At 40.3% G+C, this 19,977-nt stretch overlaps 1 protein-coding gene across 4 annotated transcripts in view; it reads left to right on the top strand.

Moving 5' to 3' along the window:
• The window catches only part of TRIO (trio Rho guanine nucleotide exchange factor), a 748,009-nt gene that overhangs the window by 41,281 nt on the left and 686,751 nt on the right, over positions 1 to 19,977 (top strand). For all 4 annotated transcript variants that reach the window (XM_056520137.1, XM_056520140.1, XM_056520138.1 and 1 more), the window contains exons 2-3: positions 4,723 to 4,797; positions 16,797 to 16,911. In XM_056520137.1, coding sequence (XP_056376112.1) covers positions 4,723 to 4,797; positions 16,797 to 16,911 — 190 coding nt within the window. The remainder of the gene's footprint in view (positions 1 to 4,722; positions 4,798 to 16,796; positions 16,912 to 19,977) is intronic.

Below are 19,977 nucleotides of genomic sequence, written 5' to 3'. Positions count from 1 at the left end.
CATAAACTGCACTGGCAGTTCTCCAAAAAACAGGAAAATAACCCTATGAGGAAACCTAGCTTTATACGTTGGCTCAAAATAACACATCATTTCATAGGGGGAGATTTATCATTGTTCTCCTTGGAAACTGTGGCAAAGTCTTTTTATGGCTTTGGTTTTGTTTGTGTGCAAAATATTTATCATACTATCACATGGGGTTGATAAATTGCACGCACATTAGCAAAAAACTAAAATTAATTCAGAACACAGCTTTGTATGATACCTTGTTTCCTCTGCGATTTCTTTGCTCAAAAAATCCCAGTTGAGAAAAGTACAATTGGTTGTCCAAAAAAAACAAGCCCTCGTGTGGGTCTGTGGATGGCAATATAAAAGTTATGTCTCTTAGAATATATGTAGAATATATGGTGGAAAAAATAAAAATGTAAAAATTTCTGTTTAGAGATTAAAACATAATTTCTCAACAATAAAGCTCCCCCCTAGTCGTATTTTGCTTTGTGTAGGACCTGTAATTTACGGTAGGAGTTAACAACAAGACAACTTGAAACCTGTAGTTACGAATGCATAAAAATACCAGATGTCTCCAAGGTGTTATCCAGATCCATGTTGGTACTCGCAAAACACTTTTTTGAAAAGGCATGCTGGCGATGTCTCATATCATTGTTACTAAGATTGAACAAGTGCACACTCCACACTGTCAGGGACACTGGATCAAGACCGTATTCTCACACTCTGCCCACTTAGGTTAACTTATCGCAATGATCTTACGTAGACATGTTTTGCACCCAGCATATCAGCTGGTCGAAATGTGCCTCCTCCATCTCTTTCGGAGAGCCGAAGAAGCAGTGTTTGGTGATGTCTGCCTATCCCATTAAGATGAATGGAGGGGGCATGTTTTGACCAGCTGACATGCATGTTTTGATATAGCAGAGTAGGGCCGCGTGCATGATCACGGGCGTCCCCAGCTGCGGGACTCCCGCGATCAGGCATCTTATCCCCTATCCTTTGAACATTTATTTTTCCCGTTTATTCATCAAACTTTAACTTTCTTAAGGTACACCCTGCGCCTGGTCTCGGTGTTTAAAACGGGGTCACAGCGTGACCCCGCATTACACCAGGTCGGGACCCTCGGCTAATGGCACGTGGCACAGATCGTTGTGCCGCACGCTATTAACCCTTCAGACCCGGCGATCAAAGTTGATCGCCGCGTCAGAAGTAAAAGCTTGAAGGGCAGCTCAGTCGGGCTGATCGGGACTATCGCTAAAAAATCGCGATCTCTCAATCAGCTAGGACACGGGCGGAGACCCCCTTACCTTGCTCTGTTGCGTCCGATCGGCGTTTGATTGCTCCAATGACACTGATCCATGCATAGCTATGGTTTTGCAGGGATCAGGGTAAAACATACCGGCCCGTACACTGAAAAATAAAAAAGTTATAAGGGTCAGAAGAGGACAATGGCAAACGTATAAATTTTCCTTCATGTAGTTAGGATTCTTTTCAGAAGTACGACAAAATCAAACCTATAAAAGTAGGGTATCCTTTTAACCGTATGGACCTACAGAATAAAGATAAGGTTTCATTTTTACCAAAAAATACACTGCGTAGAAACGGAACCCCCCAAAATTTACAAAAAGAAATTATTTTTCTTCAATTTTGTCGCACAATGAATTATTTTTCCGTTTGCGGTGGACTTATGCCATCATATGGAATTTTATGTGCAAAATTGAAAGCGTTTTCAGAAGGTGATGAGGAAAAAATGAAAATGCAAAAACGGAAAAACCTTGAGTCCTTAAGGGGTTAACAAAAAGTCGTCAAAAACCTGTGAGTTTTTAAGGCTCACTGTACCCCTTGTTACGTTCCTTAAGGGGTGTAGTTTCCAAAATAGTATGCCATGTGTTTTTATTTTTTTGCTGTTCTTGCACCATAGGGGCTTCCTAAATGTGACATGCCCCCCAAAAACCATTTCCGCGATATTTGCTTTCCTAAAGCCAAATGTGACGACTTCTCTTCTGAGTATTGTGGTGTGCCTGCAGTGCACTTGACATCCACATATGGGGTATTTCCATACTCAGAAGAGATGGGGTTACACATTTTGGGGGGCATTTTCTCCCATAACCCCTTGTAAAAAAAATGTAAAATTTGGAGGAAGACCAGCATTTTAGTGGGGGAAAAAAAAATTATTTACACATCTGTCCTTAACGAAAAGTCGTCAAACACCTGTGGGGTGTTAAGGCTCACTGTACCCCTTGTTACGTTCTTTGAGGGGTGTAGTTTCCAAAATAGTATGCCATTTTGGGATTTTTTTTTTGCTTTTTTGGCACCATAGGGGCTTCCTAAATGTGACATGGCCCCCCCCACCAAAACCATTTAAGAAAAACTCTCTCTCCAAAATCCCATTGTTGCTCCTTCCCTTCTGAGCCTTGTAGTGCACCCATAGAGCACTTGACATCCACATATGAGGTATTTCCTTATTCGAGAGAAATTGGGTTACAAATTTTTTTTCTTCTCCGTTTCAAAAACTTGGGTCTACAAGAACATGCGAGTGTAAAAAATTAAGATTTTGAATTTTCTCCTTCACTTTGCTGCTATTCTTGTGAAACACCTAAAGGGTTAACACACTTTCTGAATGTCATTTTGAGTACTTTGGGGTGTGCAGTTTTTAGAATGGGTAATTTATGGGGTATTTCTAATATATGAAGACCCCTCAAATCCACTTCAAAACTGAACTGGTCCCTGAAAAATTCCGATTTTGAAAATTTTGTGAAAAATTGGAAAATTGCTGCTGAACTTTGAAGCCCTCTGGTGTCTTCCAAAAGTAAAAACATGTCAGCTTTATGATGCAAATATAAAGTAGACATATTGTACATGTGAATCAATATATAATTTATTTGGTATGTCTAATTTCCCTATAAGCAGAGAGTTTCAAAGTAAAAAAAAATGCAAAATTATCAAATTTTTTAATTAAATTTTTGAATTTTTCACCAAGAAAGGATGCAAGTAACGCCAAAAATTTACCACTATGTTAAAGTAGAATATGTCATGATATAACAATCTTGGAATCAGAATGAAAAGTAAAAGCATCCCAGAGTTATTAATGCTTAAAGTAACAGTGGTCAGATTTGCAAAAAATGCTCTGGTCCTTAATGTGAAAATGGGCTTGGTCCTTAAGGGGTTAAAGGGCTATTTCACCCCTATACATCTTATCCCCTGTCCAAAGAATAGGGGATAAGAGGTCTGATCGTGGGAGGCCCGACAGCTGGGACCACCTCAATCTCCGGGCCAACATCCTTAATGGATAAGATGTTTAGGGGCGGGGTACCCCCTTAACCCACATACATTAACCCGTTCCATATCAAAAGTTTATTTTGCCCCTCCATTTTCCAATTTTCCATATAAACAATATGTAAAAATACTAAAAATAAACATTTGGTATTGCCGCGTTCATAATTGCCCAAAGTATTAAAATATAACATTATTTATCCCATATGGTAAACGTGTAAAAAAAAAAAAAAAAAAAAAAAAAAAAAAAAAAATCCCCAAATTGCGTTTTATTTTTTCATACCCCAGAAGAAAAAGTTAAAGTGAAAAGGGATCAAAAAGTTAAATCAATACCACAATGGTACAGATAAAAACTACAGATCACGGCAATTCAGAAAATGGCAATTTGAAAGTGTTTTTCTAAAACGTTTAGAATTTTTTTTTTAATTTGTAAAACATGATGCAAACCAAACAAATTGAAAATTGTTTGAATCATATTGATCTAAAGTATCAAGATTACATGTTGGCTTGACCGCATAGTGAATGGCATAAAAAGAAACCTCTTCATATTAGCATAATCGTTTTTTGCTTTTTACAATTTTTTTTCTTACAGTTTTAGCATATGTTATGGAAAAATGAATAGACATTACAAAGTACAATTGGTCCCGCAAGAAACAAGCCCTTACATGGGTCTGTAGATGAAAAAATAGATATAGCTATTAAAGGGCGGAGAAAACTGTTATGAAGTAAAAGTAAAACCTTGAAAACTGGCGTGGTCCTTTAGGGGTTAAAGGGGTATCTAAAGGCAGGGTCACCTGCACTAACCTGATTATACAGGTAAGGTAGTGCAGGTGACCCTGTTTCTAAATCTACTTACCAGGAAAAATTACGTGCAACCCCCTCGATGAATATTCAACCCTGCTTTTACTTTCACGGCATGACCGGGGTGATTGTCCAGTGCAGACAGGAGAAAGCTTTGAATACCTTCTTTGCAACAATCTTATATTCTCCTGAACGCCTTCACCAATTTTAACCTAGTTAGAAATGGGATCACACATAGATCATACATCTACCTGTATATTGGGGATGGTACAGGTGCAGTTTCCCTTTTTTAAAGGATTTAAGCTTTTATGATGCAATAAATCTTAAAATAAAGATTGATAAAACATCCATTAAGAATTGTAAGTTATGTTGGATGGCTATTTTCATCTGTTTGTAACTACCTTTTGCTGATAGTCCTATATGTGTGCAATTAAAGAAGCTTGGAAAAGTCTAATAGAACTGTGAAGTTTAGGGCTTGGATTAAGAATTTCATGTTGTTCTAAATGGTGTTGAACTAGACATAAGTGACAGTCAGTAAGTAAAAATTGCATGTTTTAAAAAGTTTATAAAAATCTTTAATGACACTTCTGCACAATGCTATGACATGTACGTTTTTTAATTTTTTGTTTTAAATGATTCTTATAGGAACACAAAGAAATGAGACCTTAAAAGCAATGGAAGTACTACCAATATTAAAGGAGAAAGTCGCCTACCTGTCAGGTAAGCTCTAACAACTAGTTGTCAATTGTTCTGTTTATAGAGACAATAAACCTCAAAGGTCTTGTGTGAGGACTAGTTTTGTAAGCAGAAGTGCCCAGGTAGACCTGAAAAAACAAACCTGTATATACCTATCCCAATCTCCTGCTACTGCCACTTGCACACAATGAAGTGCCTGCTTATCCCATTACTGGCTGCAGCAGTGTGCCATCTCTGTTGGCTATGAGAGCACTTCCGTGAAATAGCGGCGATTCATTGTTAAGGAAGGCAAGTATAACGTTGTTACTTTTTGCCTGTAAAAAAAAAAAAAAAGAGTCTCTGGACAACTCCTTAAAAAAACATTTGAAAAACAAAACCTAAAAATTTCCTCTCTAGTTTTGCTGAAGTGTTGCAGGCACAGAGAAAGTCCTTTTCTCCTAGCCTCCTCCATCTTTGGCTTTGACTGGCATTCTAGCAGTGTACCTTGCTTTTGGTTCTGTATGAATCCTATGGGTAATAAAATATTTTGTCTGTAGCAGATGTGGCTGGGCAAAGGAAGATGGGGCTGGGCTTAGTCCCCATTGACTATTACCATGTGTTTTAACTGATATGTGACCTAAACCTGGAATAAGGGAGTTCTAGTTGGTCCATTTACTTTATGTTCAGTTTGTGTAGGAATGCTATAATAATGTGGGGTTTCATCATCATCATCATTATTATTATTATTATATTTAAGCATTTTGTTTAACCCCTTAAGGACCAGGCGTTTTTCGTTTTTCCTCCTTACCTTTAAAAAATCATAACTCTTTCAATTTTGCACCTAAAAATCTCTTATGGCGTATTTTTTCCGCCACCAATTCTACTTTGTAATGACATCAGTAATTGTACCCAAAAATCGACGGCGAAACGGGGGAAAAAAAATCATTTTTTTGTGCAACAAAATTGAAAAAAAAATTACGTTTTGTAACTTTTGGGGGCTTCCGTTTCTACGTAGTACATTAGTTTCGTTAAAAATGACACCTTTTCTTTATTCTGTAGGTCCATACGGTTAAAATGACACCCTACTTGTATAAGTTTGACTTTGTATTACTACTGAAAAAAAATTATAAATACATGCAGGAAATTTATACGTTTAAAATTGTCATTTTCTGAGCCCTATAACTTTTTTATTTTTCCATGTTCAGGGGGCTATGAGGGCTCATTTTTTGCGCCGTGATCTGAAGTTTTTGTCGGTACCATTTTTGCATTGATCGAACTTTTTGATCGCTTTTTATTCATCTTTTCATGATATAAAAAGTGACCAAAAATACGCTATTTTGGATATTTCCGCACGCGGCGATACCACATACGTTTTCATTTTTATTTACACTTTTTTTTTTTTATTCTTGGAAATGCCAGGTGATTCAAACTTTTATTAGGGGAAGGGATCATTGAAAGGCTTAATGATTTTTTTTTACACTTTTCTTATACCATATTATAGCCCCCAGGGGGAGCTATAACATTGCATGTACTGATCTTTACCACTGATTGATGCATCAATCAGTGTTTTCGGCGATTGAATGCTCAAGCCTGGATCTCAGGCTTGAAGCATTCATTCGGCGATCGGACTACAGGAAGGAAGGTAAGAGACCTTTCTACTGAAGTACAGCTGTTCGGGGTGCCGCGATTATACCGCGGTGATCCCGAACAGCTCCCTGAGCTAACCGGCACATTTTACTTTCAGTTTTAGCTGCGTGGCTCAGCTTTGAGCGCGCGGCTAAAGGGTTAATAGGGCGCAGCACGGCGATCAGTGCCGCGCGCTATTAGCGGCGGGTCCCGGCTTCACTATGACGCCGGGCCCGCTGTGATATGATGCGGGGTTACCGCGTAACCCCGCGTTATCACGGGAGCAGGACTAGGGGCGTAAGTTTACACCCTTGGTCCTTAACAGGTTAATATTTTATAAGTTTTAAAGGAAAAACAGTCACTCGTTAACCCCACTCTAAACCCAATACACCGGGTTATAGTGCGAGTGAACAGGAGACAGATGCTGGGTCCCTAGCTCATATATGTACCTTCTGTCTGTCGCCCGATCCCTCTGAAGATCGGTTTCTTTCTAATGTGAATTGGGTGCATGAGGTGGGCCTGCCGCCTGGATTTGACAATTCATGGGCGCTGGTCACATGAGCGCCTATGCCTACTGAGCGCTCACGTGGTCAGTGTCCATGAATATTCAAATTTCGTCTCCAGCGCACAATTCACTGAAGAAAGAAGCTGATCTTCAGAGTGACGGAGCACTGGACAGAAGGTACATATAGCGAGGGCCAGGGACCCAGCATCTGTCTCCTGTTCACCCACACTATAACCAGCTGTTTTGGGTTTAGTGTGGGATAACTGGTGACAGTTTTCCTTTTAAAGGGGTACTAGGGTAATAAAAACTTTTTTTTTTTTTTTTTTTATATCAACTGGTGCCAGAAAGTTACAGATTTTTAACTTGCTTCTATTTACCCCCTTAAAGACCAGGCCAATTTTTATTTTTGCATTTTTGTTTTTTCCTCCTTGCCTTCAAAAAATCCTAATAATTTTATTTTTTTTATATTTTCATCCACAGACCCATAGGAGGGCTTGTTTTTTGCGTCACCAATTGTACTTTGTAATTACATCACTTATTTTACCATAAAATGTACGGCGCAACCAAACAAATATTAATGTGGGAAAATTGAAAAGAAAACCGCAATTTCGCTTATTTTGACGATTTTGTTTTCACGCTATACACTTTCTGGTAAAAATGACATGTTTTCTTTATTCTGTGGGTCGATATGATTAAAATGATACCCATGTTATATGCTTTTCTATAATTGTACCGCTTAAAAAAAAATCTCAAACCATTTTAACAAAATTTGTATATTTGAAATTGCCCTATTTTGACTACCTATAACTTTCAAATTTTTTCATATATGGGGCGGTATGAGGGTTCATTTTTTGTGCCATGATCTGTAGTTTTTATCAGCACTGTTTTTGCTTAGGTTTTGCTACTTATACATTTTTTATAATTTTTTTTTTTTTGGAATAAAATGTGACAAAAGCAGCAATTTTGGACTTTAAAAAAAAAAAATTACGTTTACACAGTTCACTGTCTGGGATAATTAACAATATATTTTAATAGTTCAGACTTATACGCACTCGGCAATACCAAATTTGTGTGTACCCTTTTTATTTATTTTTTTTTTTTTTTAGGGTTAAAATGGGGAAGAAAGGAGTTTTTTTTTTTTTTTTTACTTTATTGGGAAGGGGATTTTCCCTTTTTTAAATTTTTTTAAACTTTTTCATTTAACATTTTTTTAAATTAGGGGAATATTTATAGCAATCGGTTGATTGCTAATACGGTTCAGTGCTATGTATAGGACATAGCACTGATCAGTATTATCGGTGATCTTCTGGTCTGCTCGATCTTACACCAGAGCAGAAGACCCCGGGAGACAGCCGGAGCCAGGTGAGGGGCCCTCTGGCTGCCATGGTGGATGATTGGATCCCCGCGGCAGCCCTGTGGCAAACTCTGTGTTACGCAACCAGCGTGCTTTCAGCTGTTACAAAAACTACAACTCAACATGCAGTGACAGCTGAAGGGCGTGCTGGGACTTGTAGTTATGCAACAGTTGGAGGCATACTACTAACACTCCCAGCATGCCCTTTGACTGTCCATGCTGGGGGTTGTAGTTATTCAACAGCTGGAGTCACACTGTTTGCAAAACAGAGTTTGTTACTTAACTCTGTTTCCCAACCAGTGTGCTTCCAGCTGTTGCAAAACTAGAACTCCCAGCATGCCCAGACAGCCGAAGGACATGTTGGGAGGTGCAGTTATGCAACAACTGGAGGAGAAAAGTTTGGAGACCACTGTGTAGTGGTGTCCAAACTGTAGCCCTCCAGATGTTGCAATACTTTAACTCCAAGCATGCCCAGACTGTCCAGGCATGCTGGAAGTTGTAGTTCTGCAACATCTGAAGGGCTACAGTTTGGACACCACTGCCTTTGGCTGTCTGGGCATGCTGGGAGTTGTAGTTTGGCAACTCCTAGAAGGCAGCAGTGAAGATCACTTACCACTGATCTTCACTGCTGCCGCTCTCGGCCGCCAGTCCCGCCGCGATTGCCGGTCCCTTGGCCTCCTCCTGCACACCAGTACCTACCAACACCATCCCACCGCTCTGCTCTGACATCAGGGGCGGGCAGAGCGGGGATTTCAAATTTAACCCCCTGCCTCCAACTGCCAATGGTCGGTTACTCCTGACCGACCAATGGCAGGGGATAATAGGAGGAGGTGACACCACTGCCACCTCGCTCCTATCCTTTAGGATGATAGGGGCTGACTCTGACAGCTCCGATCATACCTATTTTTCCGGCGATCGGGGGTCACCAAAGACCCGATCAGCCCGGAATCGTCGATCTGAATTGACATGGGGGTCTCAGGACCCCCCAGGAGTTTGCACAGGGGGCCTGCTGAACGATCTCAGCAGGCATCCCGGTCTGGTCCCCGCCCGGCATGCCGCGGGGACCAGAATTCCCTCGAGCGTAAAGGTACACCCTGTGTCCTTTAGGGTCTATTCACATGTACAGTATTCTGCGCAGAATTGAAGCACAGGTTTTCAAGCTGTGCTCAGTCATTCAGTTTACATTGAGATCTGTAGCAGAAAATCCTGCGCATCAAATCTGCACAGAATACTGTATGTGTGAATAGACCATATGGGGTTAAGATGTGTAAGTAACCCCCAGTTTAATTTTTTTTTCCTGCAACTTCTAAACCCCTCCCAGGTGTTTGTCAAATTTTTGTTACAGTTGGCCATAAAAAATGAAAAATCTAATTTTTCATTTTCATGGCCCACTGTTACAAAAATCTGTCAAACACATGGAGGGTGTAAATATTCACTGCAGCCCTGGTGACACATGTGGGGGGTTTCTGCTGTTCTGGCTCCATAGGGGCTTTGCAAACGCAACATGACCAAATCCTCTCTCCAAAAGCCCCAATAGTGTTCCTTACTTTTTGAGCCCTGTTGTGCACCTGTACAGTGCTTAACATCCACATATGGGGTATTTTGGTATTGTTGGGACTTTTTCTCTGTTCCTTTGGGGGGAAAAAAGGGGGTTACACTATAATTTTTGCATAAAAATTTAAATTTTTCATTTTTCTGACCCACTATAACCAAAGTTTGTCAAACATCTGGGGAATGTTAATACTTGCTATACACCTTGTTACATTCCTTGAGTGGTGTAGTTTCCAAAATGGTGTAACACGTGGAGGGTTTCCACTGTTCTGGCACAATGGGGGCTTTGTAAAGGCAACATGGCTACAGGCTTCCATTCCAGCCAAATCCTCCCTCCAAAAGCCCCAAGTTGCACCTTCCCTTTTGAGCCCTGTCATGTCCCCCGTGCACGTTGTGCGCACATAAAGGGGTATTTCCAGACTCGGGAGAAATTGGGTTTCAAATTTTGTGGTGGTTTTTACCGCTTGTTAAAATGAAAAAATTTGGTGTTACAACAAAATGTAAAAAATTGAGATTTAGATTTTTCTCCTCCACTTTGCGGCTATTCCTGTAAAAAAACAACTTTTTATAATGGGGTCATTTACGGGGGACTTCTAACATGAAGGCCCCTTTAAATCCCCCTCAAACTGAACTGGTCACTGAAAAACTCAGATTTTGAAAGCTTCGTGGAAAATTGCTGCTAAACTTTGAAGCACTCTATTGTAAAGTAAAACATGTCTTTTATCATGCCAGCATAAAGTAGCCATATTGCATATGTGAATCATTATGCCATTTATTTGGAATGACCATTTTCTTTAGAAGCAGAGCATTTAATCTTTAGAAAAATGCTAGTTTTTCTATTTTTTTTTCATGAAATTTTTATCAAGTCTCAGAATCTAGTTTACACATGCAAAACTGTAGCATGCACCCTTGGAAGAACAGAAATCACAGATGGGGTACACAATGTATAAAACGCTTGTAAAAAAAAATGTTGAAACCCCACTAAAAGGGATGAGCAAATCCAATCTGACAAATCCGAATTCATTAAGAATTTCAGAAATTTGATTAGCAGCAAATGCGAATATCGCCGCAGTGCGACTCATTTTAATTAAACTTCATTTAGTGTGGTCCAGGCTCCAGGGCATCTAAATGGCAGATCCACATGTGAGGACATGGGGCAAGGAATCCTGGGAAAGCGGGAACAAAGGTAGGCGGGATGACCCTGAATCACATGCAGGATGTAGCCTATCAGCAGCCAGTCACCCCTGTTATGTCACAGCCCTATATAATCTGCAGCCATATTGCGGCCAGTGACTTTATCCTTACACTGCAGAGAGATAGATAGGGACAGACAGCCCTTTGTGTTTCACAGAGAAGCTTTTTCCAGGAGCGATTAACCTCCTAGTCAAGTCAGTGTTCTGTTGAACAGAGAGCAGTTTGTTTTTCACAGAAAAGCATTCTTACTGCAGTGATTCACCTCTCAGTCACTGTCTACAGCGTTCTATTATAGAGAGGATCAGAGAGCAGTGTGTTGTACAGAAGAACAGTAGCGATTCAGCTCAAGCACAAAGCCTGCCTAGAAGCACTGATGGGGAAGGGAGTGAGATTGAGTGCAATTTTGGCTGTATTACACAGCGACTGTGTGCTGCAGCACAAGTGTCTACTGCTGGTGTTGTGCCCAAAAACTTTTTTTAAGCATACTGTTGCGCATTTTTATGCTCTCACAAGTGCATACCACATACGTACATCTAAGTGTTGTGCCATTTTTTTCTGATAAAGTCTTAAGAGCCTAGATAAATAGCTTAAATTTGTCTATTTTTTTCCATTCGGACAGAAGGAGAGTCCTTTTACTAAGGACTTCTTGCTCTGTTTCTTTTGGGATGTGACTAGACAGATTGAATATCTTTTAGTATTTTTTATTTTTTTTTGTTGTTGTTTGGGTTTCTGTTTGTGTTTTTCTTTTTCCTCTGCATCCCCATTTTGTTGTTCTTCCGGTGCTTTTCTTTTTATTCTGGCCATGCTGTAATAGTTCGTTATTAGTTTGGTGACCGGGTCGGCTCGTGCTTAGTACGTTGGAGTGGCAGACATATGAGTGGGAAGTTCTAAAAAATGGGGGATGACAGTCGGCAGCCAGAGTCGTACTTTGATGTGATTTCTTTATCGTTTGATCCTGGATCTGAAGGATTTCTGGGGCCTCCTGTTCGCCTTTTGCAGTATCATATACTGTAGTGCATGACAGATTGAATGGAGTTCCAGGTGGTGAGATCGGTAATGGTTGGGTGTTCCCAATTAGTCGATCACTGGTCTCCTGTGACACGTCTGGATAAGATGTGGGAGGTAAGGCTTGAGACTTGCATTCTCTAGCTTGTAGTAAAAGGGTCTCCAAGTCTCTAAACTCTGAGAATATCGCCTCTTCCCATGACAATATTCCACTTCTCCATTTCTGAGAGGTCATCCCTTCTTGTGATGTTATTCCTTTCTTGACTGGAGGGTCCAACTCCTCCTAGTGCATTGTATTCCTTTACAGATGGTTCATTGGTCCTATCTATAGGTGTGGGTGCCTTTTTTCCTTTTTTGTGGTACTCCTTTCCAATTTCTTGGATAATAGTGGGAATTCTCCCATTATCCGAGAGGTATCGCTTCGTCTATTGGAGGTTTTAGGTCCTATGATGCACTGGTCGTTTTTACTTTCAATGTGCATCTGTTTTTCTCTAGGGACCTTTGGGGTATAATTTCTTGCACTAGTATTTTTTTCGAGTGGAACTGTGTGTTGGTGAATGATCTCCTATTATTTGGTCTGGATATCTGGGTATGCCTCAGGGATTTACGTCCACCTTGTCCTTTTTAGACCGGTGTATTTATTTTATTTTATTTTTTCTTCTTTTTTGCTTGTATTTTTTCCCAGAACTTGATGTTATGAGTTTTATGTGTTATTCTGGTCTCTCTCATTTATTGGTCTTCCGTTCCAAAGTTTCTTTTTCGATGTTCAAAATGCGCATGGTTAGTAGCCTATCCATTCTTGTGAAGTCATGTCCATTTTTGGGTGGTTGAAGCAGGGGTTTGAGTTCGTTTACTCTAATATCGAGACCTTTACATAACTCTTCTCTTTTCTCACAAAAAAGGTTCATAATTTCAACTGAGAAACTGTGTATCCGATCTTCTCACCAGATCTTCTCACAACCAATACAGAAATACACCTGCCATCTATATTTCTGGAGTTGGAAAAGCTCCTTAACCCCTTAAGGACGCAGGACGTAAATGTACGTCCTGGTGAGGTGGTACATTTACGTCCTGTGCATAACCGCGGGCATCGGAGCGATGCCCGTGTCATGCGCGGCTGATCCCGGCTGCTGATCGCAGCCAGGGACCCGCCGGCAATGGCCGACGCCCGCGATCTCGCGGGCGTCTGCCATTAACCCCTCAGGTGCCGGGATCAATACAGATCCCGGCATCTGCGTCAGTGCGCGATTTAAATGAACGATCGGATCGCCCGCAGCGCTGCTGCGGGGATCCGATCATTCATAACGCCGGACGGAGGTCCCCTCTCCTTCCTCCGTCCGGCTCCCAGCGTCTCCTGCTCTGGTCTGTGATCGAGCAGACCAGAGCAGAAGATGACCGATAATACTGATCTGTTCTATGTCCTACACATAGAACAGATCAGTATTAGCAATCATGGTATTGCTATGAATAGTCCCCTATGGGGACTATTCAAGTGTAAAAAAAAATGTAAAAGTAAAAGTTAAAAAAAGTGAAAAATCCCCTCCCCCAATAAAAAAGTAAAACGTCCGTTTTTTCCTATTTTACCCCCAAAAAGCGTAAAAAACATTTTTTATAGACATATTTGGTATCGACGCGTGCGTAAATGTCCGAACTATTAAAATAAAATGTTAATGATCCCGTACGGTGAACGGCGTGAACGAAAAAAAAAAGTCCAAAATTCCTACTTTTTTAATACATTTTATTAAAAAAAAAATTATAAAAAATGTATTAAAAGTTTTTTATATGCAAATGTGGTATCAAAAAAAAAGTACAGATCATGGCGCAGAAAATGAGCCCCCATACCGCCGCTTATACGGAAAAATAAAAAAGTTAGAGGTCATCAAATTAAAGGGATTATAAACGTACTAATTTGGTTAAAAAGTTTGTGATTTTTTTTAAGCGCAACAATAATATAAAAGTATATAATAATGGGTATAATTTTAATCGTATTGACCCTCAGAATAAAGAACACATGTCATTTTTACCATAAATTGTACGGCGTGAAAACGAAACCTTCCAAAATTAGCAAAATTGCGTTTTTCGTTTTAATTTCCCCACAAAAATAGTGTTTTTTGGTTGCGCCATACATTTTATGATATAATGAGTGATGTCATTACAAAAGACAACTGGTCGCTCAAAAAACAAGTCCTCATCCTAGTCTGTGGATGAAAATATAAAAGTTATGATTTTTAGAAGGCGAGGAGGAAAAAATGAAAACGTAAAAATTAAATTGTCTGAGTCCTTAAGGCCAAAATGGGCTGAGTCCTTAAGGGGTTAAAAATGAAGTCCAACACCATATGGACCTAAAATACATGAGAATTTATCTACAGAAGAACATCATACCTAGGATTATGTCTGAGACAAGAAGCTGCGTTAAAAAATGATGAGAACTTTGTAAAAAGATCTGATAAACAGTTTCTCAGTCAAAATGATGAACCTTCTATGTGAGAAGAGAAGTTATGTAAAGTTCTCTATCAGAGTAAACAAACTCACACCCCTGCTTTAACCACAGAAAAATAGACATGACTTGATGGATGGATAGGCTACTAACCATGCGCATCTTGAACATCGAAGAAGAAACTTTAGAACTGAAGACCAATAAATTTGAGAGTCCAGAATGACCATAAAACTCCAAATTCTGGTAAATAAAAAGCAAGGAGACCACAGAAGAAGTAACAGAAAAAAAAAAACACAGGTCGAAAAAGGACAAGGTGGACTTAAATCCCCGAGGCATACCCTGATATCCAGACCAAATAATGGGAGATATTTCACCAACCCATGGTTCCACTCGAAAAAATGTAGCTCAAGAAATTACACTCCGAAGGTCCCTAGAGAAAAACAGATGCACATGGAAAGGAAAAATAACCAGTGTATCATAGGACCTAACACCTCCAATAGACGAAACGTTACCTCTCGGATAATGCGAGAATTCCCACTATTATCCAAGAAATTGGAAATTAGTACCACAAAAAGGGAAAGACACCCACACCTATGGATAGGACTAAGGAACCAGCTGAAGCTAGGACCAATGAACAATCTGGAAAGGAATACAATGCATTAGTCAAGAAAGGAATAACATCACAAGAAGGGATGATGCCTCCAACCTCTAAGAAATGGAGAAGTGGAATATTGTCATGGGAAGAGGCAATATTCTCAATCATTCAAAGTTTAGCGACTTGGAGACCCTTTTACTACAAGCTAGAGAATGCACATCTCTAGCCTTACCTCTCACATCTTTTCCAGACGTGTCACAGGAGACCAGCGATCAACCAATTGGGAACACCCAGTCACTACAGATCTCAACACCCGGAACTCCATTCAATCTGTCATGCATTACAGTATATGGTACTCAGAGGCGAACAGGAGGCCCCAGAAATCCTTCAGATACAGGATCAAACGATACATAAAGAAATCACATCAGAGTATGGTTACTGGATGGTGTGAACAGGTAAGTGAGCTGGCGCCTTCGTGCTGGATCGCACGCGCAGCGCTGCAAAGGGCTGTACCGTAGATGTCCGGTGGTTATAAAGGTGCTGATAGAGGTAGATATGAATGGTAAACAGGGCTATACGCGTTTCCAGACTGGTCTGATTCTTCAGTAGCCAGAATTGCATAATGGTTAGCCAACACAAAATTCGGGTTCTAAATAGTGCAAGGATTGTGATGTCACAGTTTTAAGAGGGACAAAAAAACCTGGAAAACTAATCCATAAATACATGTATAGAAAATAAGATAAGAGAAAAAGAGAAAAAAAGAAGACCGAAGGAAACTTCTTAAAGAGAAGCACAGAATATAAATTACTAAGCAGGGAAATATATCACGGAATATATATGTAGAATTGTGGACGAAAAATGTGCAAATATAAATACATATGAAATTTATCTGAGGGTGATATTGAGAGATAGCGATGTCAAGCAGTGTGATATACATCGCAATGGAATAAGATATGTAGAAGGGGTGTGGGTGTGTATGATGTACAAACTTAATGGTGTTGGAAATAATCTATCATGTCAAGATAAGGTATAGGGGTGCAAGGGTGTATATTTAGAAAATGCAAATCGGTCTATAGTGTTACTAGAAGGTGGATCGATGAAATGGGGTGAAAGTAGTGTTAGGTAAATCTAATGATTGATAGATAAAAATAAGGAGATTTAGAATAAGATTTACCGGACATATAAGTTTATAATAGGAATTATAAGTAATAATTGGATATTATATAACAATAGGATGTATAAGAGTATAGGATTATATATAAAAAGTGAATAGGGATTGTAGTATGATTATGGGAGTCAAGGTAGTAATAGACAATAAAAATGAAAATAAATGATGATGAAAAATACAGATAAAAATAAAATTGAGGATAAAAGATGGGAATGATTGTGAAAAATAAAATAAAATGTAAAATAAAATTAAAAATGATGATAATGAAAATAATAATAAAATAAGGTGAAAATAGTAAATAATAAAAATATCGGGATAGAAAATACCGTAAGTGAAAGTACAAATGAGGATAAAAGTGAAAATAAACATGAAAGTGAATATGTACAATGGAAATACAATGGTTCTTGGTCCATCCATTCTCTTTATGCAATGTTCAGATGATCCCCATAAATTCTAGTCTTTGGAATTCTTAATATTTTTCCCTCCCTAATGCTATTACCTGTTCATACATATAGGCATTGTTCTCTCTACAAACCACCGCTATTTCTGCGATATTTGAAGCACTTATGCAAAAAAAAAAAAAAAAAATTTAATTTTATTTTTGTGCAGGTGGAAGAGATAAACGAGGAGGCCCAGTTTTAACTTTTCCAGCACGAAGCAATCATGACAGAATAAGACAAGAAGATCTTAGAAGGCTTCTATCATATCTTGCCTGCATACCTAGGTATTTATGTTTCTATTTCACATTCATGGGGTTCTCTGTGTATTTCGAATAGATATCCTATCCTTATGATAGACCAAAAATATTAGGTGTGTTTCTCGCTTTTGGCAAACCTGCCTTTCATTTGTTTGAAGGGGTCTCAGCACCATATTCTCTTAATTTACACTGTATTGTACTCCACAGTGTCGTCACCTTCATAGCAGCTTTGCATGGTATAACTCATTTTTCTTATTCAGTTTAAGTAGCCGGTGTGGGTGCTAAAAGTTGGATCCTCACTGATCTGTTAGTGATGGCCCATCTTAACCCCTTAACCTCCCTGGCGGTACGATTCTGTCTGGAAATTTGTACCAAAAGCGGTACAATTTTTTGCACTGAATCTCACATCTCCCTCCGCCCATTTCACATCTCCCCTGTCACATTCCCCCTCTCCCTTGTCACATCCCCCGTCACATTCCCCCCCTTGTCACATTCCCCCCCCTGTCACATTCCCCCCCCCCCCGACACATTCCCCCCCTCGTCACATTCCCCCCTCGTCACACCCCCCCTGTCATATTCCCCCCCCTGACACATTCCCCCACCTTGTCACATTCCCCCCCTTGTCACATTCCCCCCCCCTGTCACATTCCCCCCCCCTGTCACATTCCCCCCCCCCTGTCACATTCCCCCCCCCCTGTCACATTCCCCCCCCCTGTCACATTCCCCCCCCCTGTCACATTCCCCCCCCTGTCACATTCCCCCCCCCTGTCACATTCCCCCCCCCTGTCACATTCCCCCCCCCCTGTCACATTCCCCCCCCCCCCCCTGTCACATTCCCCCCCCCCCCCCTGTCACATTCCCCCCCCCGTCACATCCCCCCCCCCCCCTGTCACATTCCCCCCCCCCCCCCTTGTCTTGTCCTGCAGCAAATACACTAGGTTTGCCGGGCAGATTTCAAACCTAGTGTATTTCCTGCAGAACAAGTCCTTTCCCCTTCAGCTAATCACAGGCTTTACACCACTGCGGCCTGTGATTGGCTGAAAAGTGAAAGGTCCTAGAAGATGAATAGTGAAGAGAGGACACCCCGGACCGCACGGAGGGGAACGGCATCTGCAGGGACCGGGACTAGGTGAGCAAAAGTTTTTTTTATTTTACTACTTCTTCCTTTTACACTTAGCTCAGTGTTTTTCTAACAGGGGGCCTCCAGCTGTTGTGAAACTACTACTCCCAGCATGCCCGGACAGCCTTTGGCTATTCGGGCATGCTGAGAGTTGTAGTTTTGCAACAGCTGGAGGCCCCCTGGTAGGGAAACACTGACTTTTAGTATTTTTCTTTACCTGCTCTGGCCGGCCCCTGCAACGGGAGCCGACCCGAGCAGATAATCGCATGTTTTCCCGGGGGCCGCATCGCTATATCGCATTGCTTTTGCGATATATCGTGCAGCCCGGCCGGGAACTCTGCAATTCTACCCCGAGCGTGACTCGGGGTTACCAATCCTAGCAGGGAAAATTTACCCCGAGTCACGCTCGGGAATACCGCTCAGGAGGTTAAGGACCAGGCCATTTTATACCTTAAGGACCGGAGCGTTTTTTGCAATTCTGACCACTGTCACTTTAAACATTTATAACTCTGGAATGCTTTTAGTTATCATTCTGATTCCGAGATTGTTTTTTCGTGACATATTCTACTTTAACTTAGTGGTAAAATTTAATGGTAACTTGCATCCTTTCTTGGTGAAAAATCCCAAAATTTTATGAAAAAAATTAAAATTTTGCATTTTTCTAACTTTGAAGCTCTCTGCTTGTAAGGAAAATGGATATTCAAAATATATATTTTTTGGGTTCACATATACAATATGTCTACTTTATGTTTGCATCATAAAATTGACGAGTTTTTACTTTTGGAAGACATCAGAGGGCTTCAAAGTTCAGCAGCAATTTTGAAATTTTTCACAAAATTTTCAAACTCACTATTTTTCAGGGACCAGTTCAGTTTTGAAGTGGATTTGAAGGGTCTTCATATTAGAAATACCCCATAAAAGACCCCATTATAAAAAAATGACATTCAGTAAGTGTATTAACCCTTTAGGTGTTTCACAGGAATAGCAGCAAAGTGAAGGAGAAAATTCAAAATCTTAATTTTTTACACTCATGTTCTTGTAGACCCAATTTTTGAATTTTTGCAAAGGGTAAAAAGGGGAAAATTTTTACTTGTATTTGAAACCCAATTTCTCTCGAGTAAGGACATACCTCATATGTCTATGTTAATTGTTCGGCGGGCGCAGTAGAGGGCTCAGAAGGGAAGGAGCGACAAATGGTTTTTGGGGGGCATGCCGCATTTAGGAAGCCCCTATGGTGCCAGGACAGCAAAAAAAAAAAAACACATGGCATACCATTTTGGAAACTAGACCCCTCAGGGAACGTAACAAGGGGTAAAGTGAACCTTAATACCCTACAGGTGATTCACGACTTTTGCATATGTAAAAAAAATATATATATTTTTTTACCTAAAATGCTTGGTTTCCCAAAAATTTGACATTTTTAAAAAGGGTAATAGCATAAAATCCCCCCCAAAATTTGAAGCCCAATTTCTCCCGATACAGAAAACACCTCGCATGGGGGTGAAAAGTGCTCTGCTGGCGCACTACAGGTCTCAGAAGAGAAGGAGTCACATTTGGCTTTTCGAAAGCGAATTTTGCTCTGGGGGCATGCCGCATTTAGGAAGCCCCTATGGTGCCAGGACAGCAAAAAAAAAAAACACATGGCATACCCTTTTGGAAACTAGACCCCTCGGGGAACGTAACAAGGGGTAATTTGAACCTTAATACCCTACAGGTGTTTAACGACTTTTGCATATGTAAAAAAATATATATTTTTTTTACCTAAAATGCTTGTTTTCCCAAAAATTTTTTAAAAGGGTAATAGCAGAAAATACCCCCCAAAATGTGTTAGGCAATTTCTCCCGAGTACGGCGATACCCCATATGTGGCCCTAAACTGTTGCCTTGAAATACGACAGGGCTCCAAAGTGAGAGCGCCATGCGCATTTGAGGCCTAAATTAGGGACTTGCATAGGGGTGGACATAGGGGTATTC

The sequence above is a fragment of the Hyla sarda genome, chromosome 5 (genome assembly GCF_029499605.1).
Source record: "Hyla sarda isolate aHylSar1 chromosome 5, aHylSar1.hap1, whole genome shotgun sequence".
Taxonomy (NCBI): Eukaryota; Metazoa; Chordata; class Amphibia; order Anura; family Hylidae; genus Hyla; species Hyla sarda.
Note: the sequence above shows the minus strand (reverse complement) of the source record. Positions and strands in the feature narration are given on the sequence as shown.